This window comes from Blennius ocellaris, assembly GCF_963422515.1.
Source record: "Blennius ocellaris genome assembly, chromosome: 21".
Lineage (NCBI taxonomy): Eukaryota > Metazoa > Chordata > Actinopteri > Blenniiformes > Blenniidae > Blennius > Blennius ocellaris.
Window position 1 is genome coordinate 3,943,733 of NC_137670.1, and position 22,905 is coordinate 3,966,637.

At 43.2% G+C, this 22,905-nt stretch overlaps 1 protein-coding gene across 2 annotated transcripts; it reads right to left on the reverse strand.

The window, feature by feature from the left end:
• Positions 1–413: 413 nt before the first annotated feature.
• scn4aa (sodium channel, voltage-gated, type IV, alpha, a) lies at positions 414–22,535 on the reverse strand. 2 transcript variants are annotated; one of them, XM_080516808.1, is made up of 27 exons: positions 22,435–22,535; positions 14,277–14,587; positions 13,877–13,997; positions 13,701–13,788; positions 13,498–13,626; positions 13,327–13,418; positions 12,959–13,243; positions 12,813–12,876; positions 11,987–12,128; positions 11,671–11,868; positions 11,266–11,436; positions 11,007–11,136; positions 10,186–10,424; positions 9,912–10,085; positions 9,451–9,807; positions 6,450–6,923; positions 5,546–5,587; positions 5,315–5,447; positions 5,036–5,190; positions 4,782–4,955; positions 4,560–4,682; positions 3,977–4,258; positions 3,842–3,895; positions 3,568–3,705; positions 3,348–3,452; positions 2,794–3,064; positions 414–2,342 (listed from the first exon to the last, which is right to left on the reverse strand). In XM_080516808.1, exons 2-27 carry the CDS (start codon positions 14,535–14,537, stop codon positions 1,045–1,047), a joined length of 5,700 nt encoding a protein of 1,899 aa, XP_080372934.1. In that variant the 5' UTR covers positions 14,538–14,587; positions 22,435–22,535; the 3' UTR covers positions 414–1,044. The 2 variants fall into 2 exon arrangements, with proteins under 2 accessions (XP_080372934.1, XP_080372935.1); XM_080516809.1 differs by lacking the exons at positions 12,813–12,876; positions 12,959–13,243; positions 13,327–13,418; ... (3 more) ...; positions 14,277–14,587; positions 22,435–22,535 and having other exon boundaries at positions 11,671–11,891; positions 11,987–12,099.
• Positions 22,536–22,905: the final 370 nt, after the last annotated feature.

Here is a 22,905-nt window from a genome sequence, read left to right on the forward strand (position 1 = left end):
CCATTTATTATCTTTCTGAAGTGGTATATCAATCTGAATTTGAGGTTTTGTAATCATTTTACAGATCTAAAACAAACTCTGCTCTTGATATAACCTGAGGCAAGACATTAATTACACATAATTATAGGTACTCGGCTATGCAGTAAACATTGAATGTTTGCAATCACAGTTAGTGCTTAAATCCACCGAAATGGAAAGAAATTAGTTGCTCTGATTTTTTGTGATTGAATGAAAAAAAAATAGGTTGAACATTTAGAATAAGACTTGCATATAACAGTGAAGTATAACTTACTTGATGTGGAAGGGGTATAAATAGTGCAATAAAAAGTGGGTCAGAGAGGGATATTAAGTTTGATCTTGCTATGTAGTGAGTTGACGAGAAGATCCCCCCCCCCCCACACCCCCCAGCTGGATTTAGATTTCACAAATCATCTCACATTAAGAGATAATGATCAAGTATTTACTGTGAAAGCTTTAAATGGATGTGGAGATTGCAGGACGTGAACAGACCAATACTCCGTTTCACAATTTCATGAGAAATCTCTCAGATTCTGGCACAAAGCAAATTTTCACCCTTTGATGGGGCAGAAACCCTTTTGTATTTTTTCCCACAATAAAGACAATGATTGTTTCTGGGGTCGCTTTAGTGAAAAGTGATGCAGATGTTTGACTTGGGCCCAAGTTGTATGCCACATGGCCTTCCTGATGCAAATTCTGAGGGATTCAAACCCTGAACTTTCAGTCACATCTGGGCTGCTGCCCCCTACTGTTTGACAGTAAAATAAGCATACGGAGTCTTTAGTATTTACATTTTGAGAAATCAGTTGTCCCCTTATTGTTCCTGATGCCTATATCCTGATTGGGGAGAAGAAAAAAAACAAACAACTAAAATACATGCAGTTTTATTATTTGAAAAAAATTTAAATAGTTTTTTTCAGATTTAGTGATTAAAAAAAATGTCTACAGCTCCTTTTAGCACTGTATAACCTCTGCTCAAGCTGTAGCCAACAGTTTATAATTAAGAGTTAGGAAGCAATGTTCTTGTCATACGATGGACTCCCTCAGGTTTGCTGGTATGGAGAAAAGACGCTGAACAGGGGCAGAATGTAGTCGAACCTCATTCGTGATTTCCACAGGCACAACAATGATATTTGGCTCAGGGGTTTCTGAACTGTCACCCGCCTCTCTGTCTCTGTCCTGTGCCAGTGTCTCTGGATTCAGAAGTTGTTGGTTTGCTAGGACTTCCAAATCCGCCCTCTCCATTTCCTCTGCGAGGTCTGCGTTGCTCCCGTAGAGCACTCCCAACCTTCGTGCGAGCAGCCCCTCTTGTTCTGGCGGATCTCCAGCCTCCCCCTGCCTCTTGCAGCGGTGGAGGAAGGCAGCGTGACGTACGCAGCGCTTCAGAAGGTGGACACGGTAAGCCCTCTGGATGACCACGGCGGCATTCTGCTCCTCCTTGTGGCGCACCGTCGTCGTGATCGGCGCAAACGAGTCCGAGGTGGGATTGCTCAGGATGAATTTCGCCTGAATGCTCTCCCGCATCGCTGCCATCTCCACCGTGTCTCCCAACACCATCTGCGTGACGGCCAACAACACATCCAGGCAGTGTATCCGGTCTCCAATGACCAAGGGCAGATCCATTTCGATCAGGCGAAAGCGGTTGGGTTTGGCGACCCTCAGCGGCTCCTGCAAGGTGTCACAAAAATCCGAGAGCCGGCTGTACTCGATGAACTGAGATCCATCCAAGTCAAATTTCTCCCAGGTCTCGTTGAACATCTCAAAGTCTTCCTCGCAGAGCGCGTCGCCGCTCTCCTCCTGCGCCACGTTGAAGTTCTCCAAGATGATGGCAATGTACATGTTGACCACCACCAAGAAAGAGACGATGATGTAGCTGCAGAAAAACATCATGCCCATGCCGGGGCTGCCGCAGTTCCCCTTCACGTCGGTTCCCGGGTTCTCAAAGTCTGGGTCACAGTCCGGCGGCTCCCGGTTCAGCATCGGCAGGAGCAGGCCGTCCCAGCCTGCCGACGTCGTGATCTCGAACAAGCAGATGATGCTCCCGCCAAACGTCTCAAAGTTAAACATGTCGTCGATCCCAGACTGCTTTTTGACGTAGGCGAAGTTTGACATGCCGAAAATGGAGAAGATGAACATGATGAGAAACAAGAGGAGGCCGATGTTGAACAAGGCGGGAAGCGACATCATGAGGGCGAAGAGAAGCGTCCGGATGCCCTTCGCTCCTTTGATGAGGCGGAGAATTCTTCCTATCCGGGCCAGTCTGATCACTCTGAAGAGTGTTGGTGACACAAAGTACTTCTCAATCAGGTCGGAGAGCATTGTGCCTGAAATGAGAGGAGAAGAAGAACCGTGCCGTCACCTGCCCTCTGCCGAATGTAAATGAAATAAATTCAACATAAAGCTGTTGATCCTACAAAATGATCCCCCAGCTGCTTTAATGTCATGAAATGAAATGTTAATTTCAAATAACACACCCTCAAAGGACAACATAGGGTTAACGATTTATGTGTGAACTCGACTACAGTCCATTTTCTGAGTGAGGTAGTTGTGAGAAGTCCCGTGGTTCTTCTTTTGTTTTTATTCCCCAGCATTACTCAGCTTTGTAAACTCTTTTTCAGTTATTTTGCTTGCACCATATACATATTCAAAAATAATTAATCATATTTTCAGTATTAAATATTGTATTTTATTTATGTTAATTATTATTTCATTTAGTTTATTATCAGATGTACGTAGGATATAATGAATATTGTATTTTTTTTTTGTAGTACTCACCAGCTATTGACAAGATGACCACAACAAAATCAAAAATATTCCACCCGTTGGTGAAGAAATACTGCCGCAGGGCAAAAAGCTTGAGCACACACTCCCCAGTGAAGACAGCAATAAAAGCCACGTTGACTTTGAAGAGGAAATCCTCCTTCTCGGCACTTTGGTTGTCCGTCTCCACCATCATGGTGACCATATTGAGACAGATGAGCACCATGATGAAGATGTCAAAGAATTGCTGGCTGATGAAGTCGAACACCATGCCCTGGATTAGGTTCTGCAGGTCAAGCAGAGAGAGGGGTTAACAAGAGGCGCGGGGAACCGAAATACAAATCCGGGAGGGCCATTTGGCCTGTTCACACCAGCAGTGAGCAGAAAAGGTCAGTGCATAGGTCACTGACGACATGGCCATGCCAAACGTGCACAACTGGTGTGTCATTACTGCAGCTTTACATACTCCTCAATGTAGACAGCGAGCTTTGAGGCCGTTGCTGAGACAGTTTAGTCCGTATAGCTCATATATTTACACTAACTCATCGTGCTGCAAATTGTTGACATACCGTTGGGCGCGGGATTGGCTTTTGAGGCTTCTTGGAGCCGAGTTTCTTCATGGCTTCATAATATTTTTTTTGCTCCTCAGTCATGAAGATGTCTTTGTCTCCAAAGTGCAGACACAAAACAAAAAACCGATACGGGGATCATTATGGTTATATAAATGACGACATAAACTCACTGAGATTCAAATATAAAGTAAAGCAGATGCACAAAGGTGATACTCATCTTTTTCTTCTGCTGGTTGAAATTGTCGATAATGACACCGATGAAAAGATTGAGTGTGAAGAAGGAGCCAAATATAATGAAGATCACAAAGTACATGTACATGTAGAGGTTGATCTCATAGGAAGGTTGCTCCCCAACCTGAATGAAAAAGACAAAAAAATAGCGTAGGAAAAATAAAAGTATACACCCGTGTTGAATAGTAAATGACTGTGCAGTGAATCCTCAGTGAAGGACACAATGTGGTTTATTGCTTGGGTATTTGGACGATAAAAACCTCTCTTGAGTCAACAGCCGCATACATGATATCCATCCAACCTTTAAAAGTTGCCTGAAATCACAGGAAAACATTTCTTTTTAAAGCCAACAGTTTGTTTATAACATAGCAAGCGTTTAAAGCAGCGCTCCTCACCACTTGCAGCAGGGACAAGTATCCGGACAAAACGTTGTCGTAGTTGACTTTGACGTTGGCCCAGTGGGCCTCCTGAGTGGCCTCTTGGATGGCCATGCAGTCGCTGTGGTTGTTGACCTCCGAGAGGAGGAAACGCTCCTCCGTGGTGGTGTTGATGCAGTGGTAGAACTTCCCGGCAAACAAATTAACCCCCATGATACTGAAGATGAGCCAGAAAATCAGACACACCAGCAGCACATTGAAGATGGAGGGAATCGCTCCAACAAGAGCATTCACCACCACCTGCCCATGAGAGAGAACTTTATTACAATTGTATATATATAAAAAAAAAATTAAAAAAATCTAATTTTGGTGTTAGAAGTCAGAGCGATGCTTAGTCATTCATTTCAAACCGATACTTACCTCGGCCAGTCAGCCATGACGGAAGCATGCATTCAAACACACTTGGCAGAGGAGAGCCAATGGAATTAGTACAGAAATGCATTTCACATCACGGGTTATGCACATCGTCGTCGCTGTTAGTCGTGCAAATGCCACCGTGGAGTCATAACAGACCGAGCTTCTCGATGAAGAGTGAGCTTACCCTCATCCCTTCAAATCTGGACAGAGCTCGAAGAGGCCTCAGCGCTCTGAGGGTTCTGAGGGATTTGATCGGCCCGAGGTCGGAATAGCCCATCCAGTTGGCGACTAAACTAACCAGGGAAACCTGCGGCGGCATCAAAACAGTTCCTATTCAAGTGTTACCACAAACCTTATTGGACATTTGCCAGAAGCGGGCCGGAGCTGGAACAAGTTGAAAACTTACATCTACAATGAAGAAGTCCAGCCAACACCAGGCGTTTGTGAAGTACGTCTTGAAGCCGTACGCGACCCATTTGAGGAGCATCTCGATGACAAAAATGTAGGTGAAAATCTTGTCCGCATACTCCAGGATAATTTTGATGGTACGCCGTCTTTCTATGTAAATGTCCTCGAAGGCCTGCCAAAAAGGGACAGTCGACACTTGGGAACCTGACGATAACGCGTCGCCATTTTCAAATCAGCGATGACGAGATTTACCAGAGCTCCGCTGCTGAGGAGGATCATGAAGATTATAAAAGTTTCAAACCAGTCGTGCTCCACGATATTGAAGCATGTTTTGCGAAGGTTCCACCATTGCTTCCCTCTGCCTTGGGAGACGTCCACAGTGAGCCACGGCCAGCGCCGCACACACTCTGACGAGGGGAAAAGGCAACGTCGATACTTCATCAGCGCAGAATTTCAGCATCCCAGACACCTTAATGAGCCGTTTGTGAGAAAGTTGAATTTATTATCGTCATCGTGGTTGTGTGTTGGTACCATCGGTGAAGCAGGCCTCCGGCTCCACTGGGTCTGGCTCTTCTTCTTCTTCTTCTTCTGGCTCAGGCTCAGGCGGCTGATAGTCCACGGTGCTGCCAACTGAAGAGTCTCCGTCATTCAAAGCACCCATCAGCTGGACACATTTCCCGATAAAGTACAGTTAAAAAACAACTCTGGTTATAAGAATGTTGTCATTTCATGTTATACAGTTTTGTACATGGTGTAACTCACTTTAGTATGTTCCTTTATACTACTTTCTTCTCCCAGGACATCCTGAAAGAGCAGAAGAAGAGATCATTTATGAGTATTGCAGTGATTATCTCACATATAGATGCAGAATTATCTTGGGAAATATGTGAGGAACTATGCAGTAGATAAAGATACAAAGGTCAGACAGGAGAGCAGAAAAACGGGACAATCTTCAAATCACAAGGTTAGAGGTTCTATCTTGGTGTTGAGGCTTGTCAAGCAGTAAAATGTGCAATATAAGTGATGTTAATTTAGGGAACGGCTATTTCAGGTGTGTAAAATAATTGCAGCCCAGGGGCCACGTACAGGCCATATTCATCCTGAGTAGTAAAATCTAATAATACATAATAACTTTCAAATTCAAACTTTAAAGTGTTTCTTTGCTGATGAAATAATGAAAACGTCAATATTTTTGCAAACCCTAAAAATTACTACAATCTCAGCATGAAGCCAATTTTAATGAAAGTTTCTGGTGAAAAATACAGTGAAAGGTCCAAAAACAAAACCGTTGCATTACGGGTGTTTTTACAAACTCAACCTGACAGCATGGCTTTAAGGCTAGTTCCTCAGCTTGTGTCCACAACTAAACTTGTTTGAAAAAAAATCTATTCTTACAATTAGCTTGGTGGCCTGGCCAGATTGGAGCCTTTTGCAGGCCCACGGGCTTTATGGGCAACACCCCTGGAGAATTGACTATATGGTCGGCCCAATCAATCACAAGGTGCCTACACATGGAGATCTATCACAGTTTGATAATACTAAAAAAAAAAAATAAACCTAAAAAAACAAATTCACCCCGATTGCTAAAGTGTACATGACTGGGAAGGAAGTGTGTCAGGTAAACACACAGGTAGGACACATCAGTTGGTATCAAAATCGTCCTTACTGTGGGCCGGGGGTTATTTTTCTCATCTAAATCATCAGAGTCATTAGCATCATCAGCATCGTCTTCATCGTCATCATCATCATCTAGGTTCTCAAAGTCTGACTCTCCCATTGCAATTGGCACATTGAGACTAAGCTCTCCGTCCAAAATCAATCCAGAGAGCCGGCCTTCAGCGTCAGATCTGGATCCTCCGTCTGCCAGTTTCAAAGTCTGGCTGCCGTCCAAATGGTTCATTTCAATCTCCTCCGCTTTGAGGTCGACGTCGTCCACGTGGCCCTCGTCAGGCTCCTCCTTGGACTTTCGGCCGAGAGACCGCTGGAGAGTTCGAACGACAAATGCTTTCAGCCAATCGATGCCCCGCGTTATTCTTCCGAGGGCAATCTGGAGATTGTTCATCTCTCCGTCCTCGTCTCCTGGTGCCAGGTTGTCTCCACTGAACGAGCTGAGCAGCAGGGCCAAGAAGAGGTTCAACACCTGGGGATGAGCGATATTACAGACATGCATGTAAAACCTAGAATTCAAGCGTAGCCACTGTGATGGAGCCTGTCTCCGTGACAACTGGTCAAGTGTGTGTGTGAGCATTGCTGATCTGAGGAAAAAAAAAGTCTGGGCGAGCTCAAGTAGACATCACATATCAAATTTGTCCTGTGATGGCACATCAGTAAATACGATGTTGTCTGCCTCCTGTTGCAGATGTAACTATCTTTAGATTCTTAAACCTGTTAGCCAATTTTCCCGGTGCCTGTTTCTCTGGTTTAGCGGCAGATCATGGTTACGTGCACAGGGGCGGGATGATCGCTCTCATTACAGCGCAGGAGCTGTAAATCAGTTGAGAGTGCTGACTGATGGCATGAGCTGCCAAGAATCAAACTTGACAATAAATGAATGGAAACATATGGCATTTTATTGGACTGTTAACTCTTTAAAATGCTGCATGTTAAAGTATTTGTTTATATATGGATGTTTAATTATAATCAATAACGAGGATGACTATAAAACTTTATTATTGAATATTGTATAAGGGGCTAGGATGAAATAAGTTTTGTCATGTTTACCCAGATAAGCGTTATATGTGTATGTATGTATACAAGTACGCGTGTCAAAAAAGGTGTGTGAATATTGGATCTAGATATATTCCTTTTGTGTGTGTGCATGCATATATAAGTGTTGGTGTGTGTGTGTGTTTTTATATGTACTTATATTTTGTACACGTTTTGACATGTCTGAAACATTAATTTTGAAAAAGTAATTCATAAATAAATAGGTATAGTAAGTCAAAATAGTAAATAGTATGCACCTAACCAGATGGGAAAAATAATGAAATGAGAAGTCAAAGAATACAAATGAGATTGTGGGAATTCTGTTGTTTGTATTAGTAAAAGTTTCATAGAGCTGATACCGATCTAACCGATGCATATTAAACTCAGTGCACAACTTTCACAGCGTTTATATAGCTCACGTCACACAGCGATTAGCCCGAAGGTGATTACAGTTCTATCGGCTGTCAGATGAGTTTTCCTATCCAGCTGGTCCCTTTGCCACCTGAGCTCTGCTCGCTCAGCTGTCTGCGTTTGTTCCCTCAGCGGCAGCGTGCCTACTTGAGCTGGATCTTTGCACATACTCAAGGTCAAAACCACTGTTTGGTGGCTCAAGTCATTTGATTTAAAATAGAAACCTCCTTTGATGACGCGTTAACAACCGTCGAGAATTTTCCTCCATGTTGTGGCAAAACACGTGCAAGGCGAGAATAAAAGGAGGGCGTACAACGCAAGACACAAGAGAGGCTTGATCGTTTTGGCATGGTGCGGCAGGCACAATGCTTAAGTGCTTGATAATGAGCCATTTCCTTTTTATTTCTATGAATAACCTCACAGGAAATGGTTTTGGCACCCGTCATTAAATATGATGCTGAAATCATGTCTGAAAGTGATCATATGTATAGCCTTGATCTTCCAGGCCAAAATAAAAGGTCATCTGCAGTATTTTCATGCTTCAGACACTTTGGATTCTTCCCAAAGCATCACTAACTCGGATACCGCTTCATGCAACCTTCCTAAAAAAGTGTGGGAAGATCTATCAAAAAGCTGTCATTATAAAAAAATATATAATTATAATTTTGTAGCACCAAAAACCTTTCAGATCACCTTTTCAGGGGCAGTGATACCCCCTAGTGGAAAGAATTTTCTCCCTGAGCTGGAAATGTCCTTGGCATAACTCTGGTGAGAGGTTAACAATAGACTTGCGAGGCATGCAAGCCACAAAATCTCCAGGCATTATGAAAAGATAACTGTTAGATTTAGAAAGATTTCAGGAAACGGTTTGACAGATTTACAACTTCACAGTGATTACAGTTGTTGTGAAGTTGTATTCTGACCGACCGTGCAGCACCCTTTATCTTATAGGCGGCCATCACAATAAGGTTTGTGATTTTTCTTCTTAGAGCAGGCTCCAAGTAGAATGCCTCCAACAGCAACAAAATAGATATTTATTCTAGATGTGTAATTCTTTGAAAAGGAAATGCACAACAGGTTCATTTGGGGGTGTGCAGGTAAAAAGCCCATAAGACACTTTATGAGAGTCAAACAGAGAGACACACACACTTATTCACATTGGGCAATTTACAATCATGCACTCGTCTCAAATGCATGTTTTTGGAATGTGTGGAAACCAGACGCCTGCGCTGGCCGAACTGGACCGATACTCTGGCACATCAGCAACATTAAATAGAAATATGCAAAAGAGCATGAGCGATGTCCCCAGTTTTGACAAAAGCACGGCAGACTGTGTTCTGCCAAAATATCGAGCAGCAACAGATAGTTTGTGCAACACCAGCAATTTAATCAGAAAAAAAAGCCCTTCTTTCCTGAAGTCCTGAACTCAGCAGGACATGTCCAAACTATCTTTAACTTTATATCTAAACTGCCATACATTAGACATCTGAAACCATCAACAGGTTGGTGTGGCCGACACGGACTCAGGGAAAGATCATTTTTGTACTCACCACCAGATTTCCAATGACCATGACCATCATGAAGACGATGAGACACATGGCGGTTCCAGACACCTCCATGCAGTCCCACATGGTCTCGATCCACTCGCCGCACAAGATGCGGAACACGATGAGGAACGAGTGGAAGAAGTCGTTCATGTGCCAGCGAGGCAGCTCACAGTCCAAGGAGATCTTGCACACGCAGTCCTTGTAGTTTTTGCCAAAGAGCTGCATGCCCACAACGGCGAAAATGAAGACGATGATGGCCAGCACCAAAGTCAGGTTTCCTAACGCTCCAACTGAGTTACCAATGATTTTGATCAGCATGTTGAGTGTGGGCCAGGACTTGGCCAGTTTGAAAACGCGGAGCTGTCTCCAACACAGGGCACACAGGAGCAAATACAATGAGTATTACCAAAGTACACAAGGGAACTAGTCCAAATGGGTAGAAATGTATTCAATAAGTGTCTTACCAAACGGAAGGACCTCAGGACCGACAGCCCCTGGACGTTCGCAAGGCCCAACTCCACCAGGCTGAGAGTGACGATTATGCTGTCAAAAATGTTCCAACCAACTTGAAAGTAGTAGTAGGGATCCATTGCAATGAGCTTGAAAACCATTTCAGCTGTGAAAATCCCAGTGAACACCTAAAAGGAGATTAATTTCATCAGGGGATGGCACAATGAAGTTTGAGATATCGAAACATTTCTGTTCTGCAGTAGATCATCTCATAGGGTGCATGTTCACCAGATTCCCCACGGAGAGCATGTGGTCAAACTCTGGAGTCATGGGGTAGTGCTCCATGGCCATGAAGAGGGTGTTAAGCACGATGCAGATGGTGATTCCCAGGTCAACGAAAGGGTCCATCACCACAAAGTACATCCACTTTTTAAAGACCACCCATTGTGTACAACAGTCCCACTTCAGGAACGTGTCGGCAAACTTGTACCAGCCGGGCGGGCATGGCCTCTGAGCCTCCTCCAACTCTAGACACAGGCAGAAGGACAAAATAAGGTGGGATCACACTTAAAATAGAGTATAAAAGGAGTTAAAATTACACAAATAGAAACCATGACATTAAGTTAAATGTGATTTTTATCGGGTATCTTCTTCTCAGACATAAGGTTAAGTCCCACTCATGACCGGGTTGCTGGTCGGTGTATGTGCATTACAGTTAACAGTCCAGTCGTGAATGACAGTAAAGATCACTCTGTGGTGATGTAGCTGGGCCAAAATAGCTGTAGCTTAACACCACAAAGGGCTCGACACCAAATGTTCACCAGAACTTTTGGCTACGCAAAATGCGCTCAGTATAAATTGTGCCAATCTCGAGACAATGCTACTGTACTGCTTGATAATCTAAGCAATCACAGCTCACATTAGAGCATCTAATGCTAAGCCGTGTGTATTTCGTCATTGCCTTAAAGCACTTGACGCCTCTCCATGTCTATATTTCACTGCTGCCCCCAAAATAGATGAAGTGTTGCTGTGTGTGCTGTTTTATCTACATGAATCAATTGTCATATTGAAGTCATGGATATGGTTATTATTTACATCGGTCGCTGTACCTTCCATTGCAGCTGCAGTGAGCACAGTTGCAACACTCGCGGTTCTCCGAGTCAAGCCTGGCTCGTCCAGATAAATCATGCTGTGCACAGAGCTTATGGACTTCTCCTTGCATTCGTAATCTAAAGCAGACTGGAAGATATATGGAAGAAACGCTCAGAATGCCAAATCAAAATAGTTTATGATCACAAACATCCGTGTCACGTGACGTATAAACGTCAGTATGTGTAAGCATTTCCATCTGTAGGCACACGAACGAACCTGCTTCATGGTGGGTGCTCTGACTATGAGACGTGGAATTATTCTCCCATTGCAATCTTTCACGATTTCATCGCGTTCGAGGTTCCACTCGTCGCCGGCCACCTCAGACGCAGTGTGGTGGCTCACTGACTTCTTACTGCTTAGAGTGGCTTGGCTGCCAAGAGCGTGAGCCTGTTGGGGGGGGGGGAAGTGGTAAAACGCGATAAGGTCATCACAATAAAATATTGAGTATTTATATGCATTCACTGAGAAGTATTAAAACTGTTTGCTGTGTAAACTGCCTCTTTGGGGATGCTACGACTTTTGACTTTTTGAAAAGTACAACATAACAGCCATTGCTATCAATTGAATGTGTTGTTTTGAGATTATTGTCAGTATTGGCACAGATTCCGAATGCAACATTACCTGCTCCTGATTCCTGAGTTGCTCTAAAAGCCGCTGAAACTCCTCCTCTTTCTCGATGGCCTCTCGCTGAGTTGCCTCATTCTGTTCATCATAAGCCATGGCTACCACAGCCAGGATGAGGTTGATGAGGTAAAAGGAGCCCAGAAAAATAATCACGATGAAGAACAGCATGTATGTCTTTCCAGCCGCCCGCAGGATCTGTGATGGGGGCAAAAAAGAAACTACGAGAACTAAGGACAAGTTCTCGCAAAATCACACACGAAGAAGTTACAAGTCATCGTAAAGTGCAAAAGGAAGAAATAAAACAATTGCCAACCAGTTGGAAAAGGTTCTCCCAGTAGTCCTGAGTCATGAGTCTGAAGAGGGCAAGGAAAGCCCAACCAAACGAGTCAAAGCTGGTGTAGCCATAGTTTGGGTTCCTCCCAGCCTTCATGCAGGTGTATCCCTCTGGGCACTTTCTGTCAACAGGGAAGAGGAGTCAGCAAACTGCATGAGCTTTACCAAACTCCAAAACACAACCAACATCTTTAAAGGTGGAATAGCTAATTTTTTTTTTTAGCTTAGATCAAATACATAAAAGCATCCTGCGATATGGAAAAAATAAATAAAACAAAACGTGGAATGAGAGTTTTTCTGCTACTTCTATCGAGATTACTTCAAATGTGAATATTTGGAAGTTTATTTGACATCGTTGTGTGTTTTTGAGGATAGATCTTGAATTTTGTAGAGATCTTACATTGTCTAAGGCAGGGGTGTCAAACATAAGGCCCGTGGGCCAAAACAAGCCAGCAAGACGTTCCAAACAGGCCAAACAACCATGCAAATTGTAAATATTTCAAAGAATACATCGATTTTTGTAAACACATTTCTTAAGAGTAGCAGACAAATACAACACTCAGACTCCATGCTGTCAGGGTGTGTTTGTAAAAGAATTGCATAATATATATATTTATATATATATATCTCACATCATTGTAGTTTGCATCAGAAGGTTTAGTTAAAATTGAATTTATTTTGAGATTGTAGCAACAGGATCAGAGTAAAATGACTAATCAGGTAGCAGTGTCTTCATGAATTAATTTAACCAACCGTAAGAAAAGTCCAGATCACATTGCAGTCTCTGCAAAAAGTACAATACATACCCAGCATCAGAGCTGTTTCCACAAAGTAGAGCATCTAGGCTGCCTTCCAGATAGTACTGATTGTCTGCAAGCATAAAAAATAAAAAACTAATTTAAATCAACTCCACTGTGGACAATACATCAATTAAAACGCTTGGTCAACATACCTGGGTTTTCAATATATTCAATGAAGTTAAAAGTACTATTGGAATACATAGTGTCATTGACACCCGAAGTGTTGTTGATGGAAAATGTGTCCGAGAATGCAGAGGTGGTGTTAAAAAATGTTTCATTTGTTTCGATGGGCCATCGGATACATTTCTGTCGCAGGTTGCCCATAAAAAGTTGCAGCCCAACGAGAGCGAAAACCGCCAGGGCGAAGACGGTCAGGATCATGACGTCCACCATCTTCTTCACCGACTGAATCAAAGCGGCGACAATAGTCTTTAAACCTGAGAGCGAAGCAGAAACCATTAAGTGAAGCGCCTCTGAAAGCCATTCACAGGTATCAACTCGTGAATGAGTGTGGAAGTACCAGGAATCACAGTGATTGTTTTGAGGGCTCGGAGTACACGAAATGTCCTGAGTGCCGACACATTGCCAAGATCAACAAACTCGGTGACGTATCTGCGGGAGGATATGAAGCCATTAATGGAAAACCTCGTTTATGTGAGAAGTGAGGGAGGCGGTCGTCTCAGATACTCACGCCATGCTGATCACCATGAAATCGAGCCAATTCCACGCATCTCGAAGGAATGTAAAAGATCCCATACAGAAACCCCTCGACAGCACTTTGACTGTCGCCTCAAAGGTATAAATACCGGTAAAAACATACCTGCGGAGAAATGATCAAGCGATGAAAGCAGCTTCAGCGCACTAATCCCTGAAAATTAGTGGCGATGGACTCACTCTACAGTTTTACTCCATGCTGGTGGGTTGCTCATCGTCATGAAGACACAATTCGATAGAATCGTCAGCATGATGAACATGCTGAATAATTTAACTCAGGAATTAAGGAAACAACCATGGGTGCAGTGGCTTTATTAATGAATCATTCACAGGCACCTCACAACAGGTGAAAGGATATGAATGTATGAGAATTTTGATGGCTCCTCTTCTAACCGCACTAAAAGGGCTCAGAATGTAACAAGCCGGTTCAGCATTGAACCTGTAGAGTGTGTTTCCTTTGGTGATCACAATGAATGTCTGCAGGGGAAAAAAAAAAAAAAAGACACGGATCATGTCAAGAATTACTCGGCATCTCCCAAAATAACGTCTCCATAAAGAATTTGTAATGGCAAACCTAAAATAATGCTGTAAAATGTCAATGTATTGCATGCATGCCACATGTGAAATTGTATACTTTGAGAAAGCGATAGAGTGTGCAGTCGTAATAACAGAAACTTATGTTCAGTGATACAGTCTGTCACATTTCATGGTCGAGCAGAATGAAGCCCAGAGAACACGGCGGGAGCTCGGACTGACTTTCTGTGCTTTGTAGAAGGGGTCCAGTTCCTCCAGAGGCGTGTTGAGCCGCTCCGGTGGAGGGTCTCCGAAGATGAGGGGCAAACTCTTGCCCGCCTCCAGATCAGCATGCGGGAGCAGCACTTCGTCCTCCTCATGGCCATGCTCCTCTACTTCGGCTGACTTCTTCCTTTCCTCCGCGAGCCTCTCGATCTCCACCAGTGACTCCGGGGTGAAGAGGCGAAACACTTCGGTGCCTGGGGGAGGGAGCAGGGTCGCCATCTTTGCATCGCGAAGCGATACCACCACACCGGGGTTTCCCCTGAGAGGAGCTTGAAGGGGAAATGAAGAAGCAGAATGTGTGACCAACCGAAGGTTTGAGATCGATCCAGCTCGAGTGGGCGTGAAACAGGTTTTAGTTCAGACAGTCCAAGTTTATACCTGTAAAAAGTCTGTCCTCTCTCTCCCTGGCTTATTTAAAAATTTTTAAAGTGTGTTGCTCCAACGAGCCAATCCGAAATCAAACCCTATAAACTGTCATCGGGGGTTTAGCCAGTCCCAATCAAGGTAGGGTCTCCCTTTGACTCCTCCCACAATTAGGCAGCTCTGCTCTGGCACCATGAGAGGAAGTACTTCCTCCTCTTTCCATAGATGGGCATGTGTGGGCGGAGCCAGTCCAGCTCACACAGACGCAGTCGATTCTGAATGCAGCTCCGATGACCCGATATTCAAATGGTTGAAAATCAATGAAAATCTGAATTTGGGGGAACAAACCTTGAAAACAAGATTTTTTGGACCAATGAAACCCATGTGAAAGTGTTGAAAAACTGTGTGACATGACGGTCAAACTATCACTATTACTACAATCTCAACATAAAGCCAAGTTTAAGGATGCTTTCTGGTGCAAATACAGTGAAGTATCCCCCCAAAAAAGTTTGTACAAACCTATGTTTTCTTTGCAATTTTTACCATTTGCTTGGTGGTTTTGGTAAGAAGAAGACATATAAAATAAGACTTGAGCTTGATGTGTTTTTCCTCACATTTGTAATGTAAAGTTTGAAAAGTTCAGCCATGAAAGAAAATGAAATGACAACCAATAACTTGGAGGTGAACTCAAGCATCTTAGATTCTGCTCTCAGCTGAACAGGCAGGCAATGTAAAACAGTTTAGAAGAAAAAAAGTTAAGAGCATAACGCAAAGTTCACTTCTGCAAATATATGATTGGTTTTTAGTCCGAATCCCACTTGCTCCCGTTGTTTTTAAATGTTGTTAACAAGTGGAATCAATAAGCGGATAGAATGAAGTTACAGTTTTATTTATAGTGTACCCTGATGAACAGTTATTTTAGAAATCAGCAACCTAGTACAATTTTATCATCTAAATTCCACTACACTACATGTTTTTCAACTTTTCTCTAACTCAGCAACTTGTTAAAAAAAACAACAACAAAAAAAAAAAACATTAGTAACTCGATGACGATTCAGTAAAAGGCCACATGCTGGCAGACTCTGCTAAAAGTTGTGTTGGTCAGTAGTGATCATCACTTGTAGCCCCTCTGATCCAAGTCCAGCCCCCTCCCTCTCCCTCTCCCTCTCCCTCTCCCTCCTGAGGTTAGGCGGTTAGGCTCCTGCTATACTCAGATATTCAAGCTGTGAATTAATCCAGACACTCCAGAACCTGCTGGACTACAAATTGAGGATTACCTTTCTTTAAAGTGTCATTTCATCAAACATTAACTACTCAGATTTTTTTAAGGAGTGAGTGAAGAGAATGAAATGATGTTCAATGTTTGGTTAAAAGAAGAAAAAAAATTATATATAGGGATGTGAACTCCACCATGTGGACAAAACACCTTGGTTTTCTTTGAATTGCACAGAAGTTGTTTTTCCTCCCACGTATTTACAAGAGCTTGTGACATGAATGGAGCGCTGTCTGGTTGCAGAAATGGAGAAAGTGCATTGAACAGGTCCCGAACGATGTCGCCCAGTTTGTCATCCAACCAGGCTCAAAGTCATTACATTTAGAAAAAGTGACAAAACTTGACAAAACTTACAAACAAGCAGAGAAAAAGAATCATTATTCTGTGTCGTTGGCCTCACTCATAAATAAACAACTTTGTGAGTGATTTTATAGTTCCCTGTAATTTGCCTTTTTATTACCATGAGTCGCACAGAAGGTTGTATTGAGAAATTCTGGTAGTTTATGTAATTGAAAAAAATGCAGATCAGAGTGAACTAGTTGTACAAAATGTACAGTGAAGTCTTTTTTTTTTTTTACATGTTTCCTTCGTAAAAGTTGATTTAAATTAAAAAAATATATGTATTTATATTATCTTATATATCCGAAGATGTTGAATAGAAAATATTGAAAAATCCAAATAAGCAGCAGTCATAAATGGAAAATAAAACAATGAAAAGTTCATTAATTTCACTAAAATCAAAACCTATCAATATTTGGCTTTGCCATGGTAGACTGTGGCTTGAACTGCACATTAACAAAACAAAAAAAAAAACAATCGTCACATCAAACCAAAAGCAATTAATGCACAAAGGAGCTCTTGAGTTCACAGGTCGGGACACAGGTTGCTGCAAAGTGAAAGCGCCTATTATTTACCGACAGGAGCGTCGCTCCAGCGACCCCACTTGAACATAAAATGATGCATTAACACACATGTGAGGGGACGCACACGCTCGCACGGATACGGTGGCTGACCAGCTGCTCCAGGCCATCAGGACGGAGCGTCGTGTTACAGAAGCCCGATGACTCTGCTCATTCCTTCTTGGCCGAGTCTTCGCTGGTGTGCCTCACATCCCTCCGGTAAACAGGACGGCACGCCAACTCATCTTACCGAGCCGACTCTACTCTGCTGCCCGTCTTTTTCACACACACTGAGCTTCTGTGTCTGTGCACACACACACACATGCACTCACACACACTTCACAAACCCCACTGCTGCTTTCATTCTGACCCCAAAGCCCCTCGTTCCTAATTCATCATGCACACTGCGGCTCTGAGCCGATCCATCGGGTACCGTGTCGAAACGCTTGCCCTCCTTCACTCTCTCTCCTCCATCCACACAACTTCCCCCTCTCATCATCCCCATGTCGAGCCCCCCCCCCCACCCCACCCCGGACTCGGGCCGTGGGCCCCGCAGCCATGAGGCAACCTTAAAATACCCATCCTGAGAATGGATGTGTTTCTCTTGTGGCTTATGGAGAACACCTCTGATTGCATTACGTCACACCGGTACTGCTGAAGCCATCAAAGGTCCTTTTTTTAAAGGAACCAAGTCTCTTTATTGACGGCCGGCCAATCTCAAAAAAGTCCCGTCCAGTCAGTCGTTGCCTTGCGTCTGCAGTCAGTTCGGTAAGTAAAGCCAACCTGCTGGCATCAGGGGAGGTTTTGTGGCTACAGCGATATGTGTGCGTGTGTGTGTGTGTGTCAGAAAGTTTTGTTATAGGATACAGGCTACATTTATAAATTCATGCTGGCCACAACAAATATCAAATTGGCAGCCCACCTTTCTTTCTTTTTTTTAAGATACTAAAATAAGGAAATCAGAAGTTAGAAGACACAATCATGAAATATATATATATATATATTTATACACACCATAAAATCTAAACTGATTTATCCCAGTTGTGCCTTTATATACTGGAGCTGATCACAGATGATTACAGAGGAAGGCAGGTTACCCGCCTGGACACACGCTAACATGAAATGCATGTTTGTGGACTACAGGAGTAAAACTATATAAAATAATTGAGATATATATATGGCATAAAAATACATTCAGTAAACTGAAATGCAAAGCGAGTCACATAAATATACCAAAAGGATTCACGACTGCAAAGGTTTCTTTCTGCTTGATTGAGTCTTTCCTTTCAGAATAGAAATTCAATTCAATTCATTTCAACTTAATTTATATAGCGCCAGTTACAATACAGTCATTTCTAGGTGCCTTTTACAGAGAGAAATCCAACAAATCCACATGAACACGCATAAGCGACTGTGGAAACTAATAAAAACTGACTCCATTTTACAGTTTGCGTCCATGATATTCTCCATCTTGATGTTCGATGTTGCCAGTGTGCCTTATCTCATCTAAACAGGAGCATCTTGAAAACTTGTGTGAACTTAGATCCCATCTATACAATTTTTGCAAGTTAAAAGGCTAACATTTCTGTGTGTTTTGTACATCCGTTTACACGGCAATGGTGTTCGGAGTCACTGGAAACAGGACTGTTCAAAATACTCTGACTCTGTCGTCGTAAACGGGTGGAAAATTCAAGTTTTATGAATCTTTGCAACTGTGCATGTGCACCGGTAACAGTAAACACTTCTTCTGCACATGCTCAGTGGACGGACAATCAGAACAATGTTTCCTCCAGAGCATCATGACTCCTAATTCATTTTCTCTTTGGACTTGGTAGTTTCATATTTAACAGTCACCGAAACTTCACTTTCACCGAAATGTTGCCGCTTTTTCTGCTATCAGAATTTGAACGATAATCCCAAAAAAGACTTTCTTTCTTTTTTTTTTTTTAATGCGCCAACAACAATGATAAATGCACTGAAGTCTGATTCTCAGAGTGAGAAAATCTCAATGATTCACATGTTTTTGTTTTTTTTAATTGGTACCTTAATTTAATATTATTGCAACTAGAAGAATAAGTTGTTAATAAAACTGTGTCTTCAATAGACTTAAACTGAAATCTAAACTACTGTAAGTAATGGTAACTATTACTAAACAAACAGGAAATTCTTCCTTCCGTCCAGCGGCCATCAGACTCTATAACTCCTCTTTGCAAATATTGATTGTTGTGTTGTGTTGTGTCCATGCATATATTTGTCACTGCTTAGCCTGGTACATATTAATATTTAGTATTACTTGTTTAATTTTTTAACTTTCGTATATATTTATTCTGTGTGGACCAACACTGTAAAGAATTTTCCTCTGAAAACGATAGTGATTCTATTCTATTCTATTCTAAAGTATAGACACAACCTTTAAATCCCATTTGGACACAATCAGAAGTGGTGAAAATATGTAATTTTGCTCAGTTTGCTGTCACTTCACGTGAGGTAGGATTGAATATCAGCCATGCAATAGCCACACTTTAGGGTTTAAAATATTCAAATAAAATAGATTTTTAGAGAGTGGCAACGAGCGACACTTGACTGTAAAGTGCCGGCGTGGTGTTGAGGGACGGTTCATCTGACAGGGGTACAGCTCTCTGAGTGACCGTGCTCACTGGGCCACGCTAGACATGTGTGGCGACCCGAGGAAGAGCGAGGCGACGTTATATTTCAGAAACCTTCCTTGACAGTAATGTATATATCAGCTTGCATGTCGGTGAGGGCCATGTGACCTGTGACATTCCGGTTGAGGATATAGACGGGGTAATGTAGACACCTCTTCGTCACACTAGCCGGCCGCGGAATGCGAATACCAATATTCACCTCCGGAAACAAGCCCAACCAGATTCTGGCTTTTGTCACAAGGGCAACCCGAGTTCATGCGGCAGGAAGACGGCGAGCTGGAAAGAAGTTTGAAGCTCTCCACTTTGATATATAATAATAATAATAATTAAAAAAAGACGGTTTCCTGTTGACGCTTTTATAACTCGTGGAAAACTTGATGCTGGGGGATCTGGAACGGCGACGCAGCGCGACAGTCCCCTCTTTACGCAGCACTTGGAATGTGGTTAAGTTGTAAACGACAGATCTGCAGAGCAAACAAGGGCTTTTTATCCACGCGTCCTTTGACATTTGCCGTGCTCCTGCTCCCTGTTTTTCTCACGGGGTCAAATCACAGCACTGTAGTTCGCTCTCTCCCGGCCTCAATCAACACCCTGTCACCCGTCAGTTAACCTTGTGCTGCAAACCCTATAGGGAGCCGCATTAAAACGGGCCCGCGCCACCTGTCGCTGCTTCCTGCCGCGTCTTCAGACGCTGCCGACAAACAAAATCTGCAAGCAGACGAGAAATGATCGACGCCCATTCATTTGTCAACGTCTTTATCGGATGTGTGCAGAGAGGTTGCACCATTCCCTCGCCGGCATTATGTTGCGGCTAAGAGGACAGCTGCCGTCGTTCTCGGTATGCGTCCGTCGCTGCATACCGAGGAGCTGTGAAGGCCCGGCGTAATCCCTCGGCCGGAGTCGGACGGCCGGACGTATAGATCCACTCGCGAATAAATCCAGACCTTTAATAGGGCCTAACAATGTTTCTCTTGGCCGATGACAGTCGAGGCTTTGGTAAAACGCTTTGACGACGGGCTTAGTCTCCTTAATAATGGCCGTCTGACAACTTAAAGCTACGAACAGAATATCATCCATTAGATAAGACTTGTTACCATTATTATGGTAAACATGTAAATAAATACAAGAACTCCACTGATATAGAGAAGCATCTTTTTTAAAATCATATAACATTGAGCAGAACTGAGAAAATCTTACAGCTCAGCTCTCCACAGTAATCTTAGTTCTTCGTGTGTTTATTGGATGGATTACCCCTCCTTCATTTCGATCTTAAGGTAGGTCTTAGACCCAACGGCAACTAGTAAAGTCAAACAAAGCTGCTTTGGAAGTAAACATAATGTCCATATCTGCGAAAGATGTCATTCTGGATGGAAATCTGCTCTCTTGAACTGACCCATTTGGCCTTTGCTCTCACTGCACAGAAATCTGAGTAGATTACATGTGGAAATGATCCACGGACAATTCCTTTGAGAAAAAAAAAATGTATGTGTTAAGTAGCAAAGTCTTCCATCAAACTTTAGCGTATTGAATTTGATCACTCAGCAAATTTAGAAGGTTTAGAAGAAGAAGAAGAAGAAGAAGAAAAAAAAAAGAAGCTTTACTCATGTTTAACCTTATTTCACCTTTTGAACACTCTGGAAAATACAGAAGCCTGGCCAAGCAGTCACATGGGTTCACTTGGTGAAAGAAACTCAAAACCGACACCTTCTGCGTCCAAGAACATGTGATGGTTGGACCCACAAACACACTCCGGCGCAGGAATACAACACATCCATGCACATCTTTCTGCAATATGCATGTTAAAAGTTACGAATGCAGGGTGTCTGTGCTATCAGATTGCAACTACGATAAAGAAGACCAACATTCAGGAGTTCCCGGAGGCGATACAATGAAAGTATCTCAGAAACTGTGGAATATTGAAAATACAACTCACTCTAGGAGTTTAAAGGCACCATCTGAAGGTCCCCATCCATAATGAAGTGTGCCTCAGCCCTGCCGCATGGGCTTGTAGGAGCCAATCCGGTTACATAAGAAGCTGCAGGTACTCTGTTGACATGATCTCCGGTGTGTCCACAGATCTACTTTGCCTGAATGGAGCCAGGCCGTCTCCATAGTCCCGCACCTCTGATTTGGGCAACATGGATTAACGGCAGAGAAACGCTGCGGTGTGAGCATCCACAGCATCACAGTATCTTGCCCACCTGCTATGAAGACATGGTGCTAAAAATAAAAATTAAACTTTGCCCCCTGAGGGAAGAGGGTATACGGAGGGCTGCGAAGGCTGCAAAGTGCCATTAAGGCCACATGTCTGGCAGGTGAATAAATGATGCTCATGCTCAGTTTTCTCATAATGTACTGTAAAACAGCAGTTTAAAACTCAATTGGACACCGATTCCAGTTTGACCGAAAGCTCAAATGCAGCTCTGTTTATTATGGGAACAAATTGACGCATATCAATGAAGGAATTGGCAGACTCTCTTTCACATAATCATAAGCAAGAGATGAAAATACTTAGTTTAAAATTAAACATTAGACTATTGGGAAACTGAACAAATAGGTGTTCCCCAGTTCTAGAATGGAAAGAAAGACAATCAAATGATTTAAAACCAGTCCAAAGCCGTTAAGATGATTAATATGTGCCTTTGATTCTGATTAATTTGAGCATAAAGCAAAAGCAATCCATCAAATGGCAACTATCACATGGTGAACTTGCAGACAAACACTCCAACCTGCAACCTGACAAGAACCTCTTCAACGCTCAGGAGATACGTACAGGACTTTGACGCACGGATTAGAGAGAGTAAGTCAGCTGGGTCGTTACCTTACACGTTACACCAAATATTCCCACAGAATCCAAGAAAGTAGAGGGGAAAAAAAAAAAAAAAAAAAACCAAAGTCTTGCGTCAAAGCCTTACACTTGGGGTGTAATTGTGCCCCTTCTGGCAGCCGGCGCGGGGCTGCAGCCTGCAGGACAGCTGTTGCTGACGCAGTGTGGCGTCCGGCAGTGAAACCGGAGGAGTCGCTCCAGGTAGGATCACATCAGACCGCTGACACTTTCGGCAGCGGAAGCGCTTCCTGTCCGTTCCCACACAGCTGGTGAAGCACATTTACGACTCCGGTGTCACTGCGTCAAAAGCCAGAATAAAAAACGCCGAAGTGGCGGCCGCGGCGCGCGACGGAGCGGAACGAGCGCATGCAGGCGTCGCGTCGCGTCGCACGTTTGCTGCTGCTCCTCCTGCAGCAGCAGCCGGGACGCAGAATCTCCTCACCGGACATTGATCCCTCAGCAGCACCACAAAAAAAAAAAAAAAAAAATACAAAAATTGATAAATAACACAATTGATGCAATTCATCACGCTTTTATTATACCACGAATTCATATGCGC

What these genes read in the sequence shown, in the direction of transcription:
- scn4aa (XM_080516808.1), bottom strand. Translation starts at nt 14,537, where the DNA reads ATGGCGACCCTGCTCCCTCCCCCAGGCACCGAAGTGTTTCGCCTCTTC. An exon ending in CAAAATTCTCATACATTCAT is followed by an intron (nt 13,789 to 13,876) that starts ATCCTTTCACCT and finishes CCTGAGTTAAAT; the next exon opens with TATTCAGCATGTTCATCATG. An exon ending in TGGTCATTGGAAATCTGGTG is followed by an intron (nt 6,924 to 9,450) that starts GTGAGTACAAAA and finishes GCTCATCCCCAG; the next exon opens with GTGTTGAACCTCTTCTTGGC.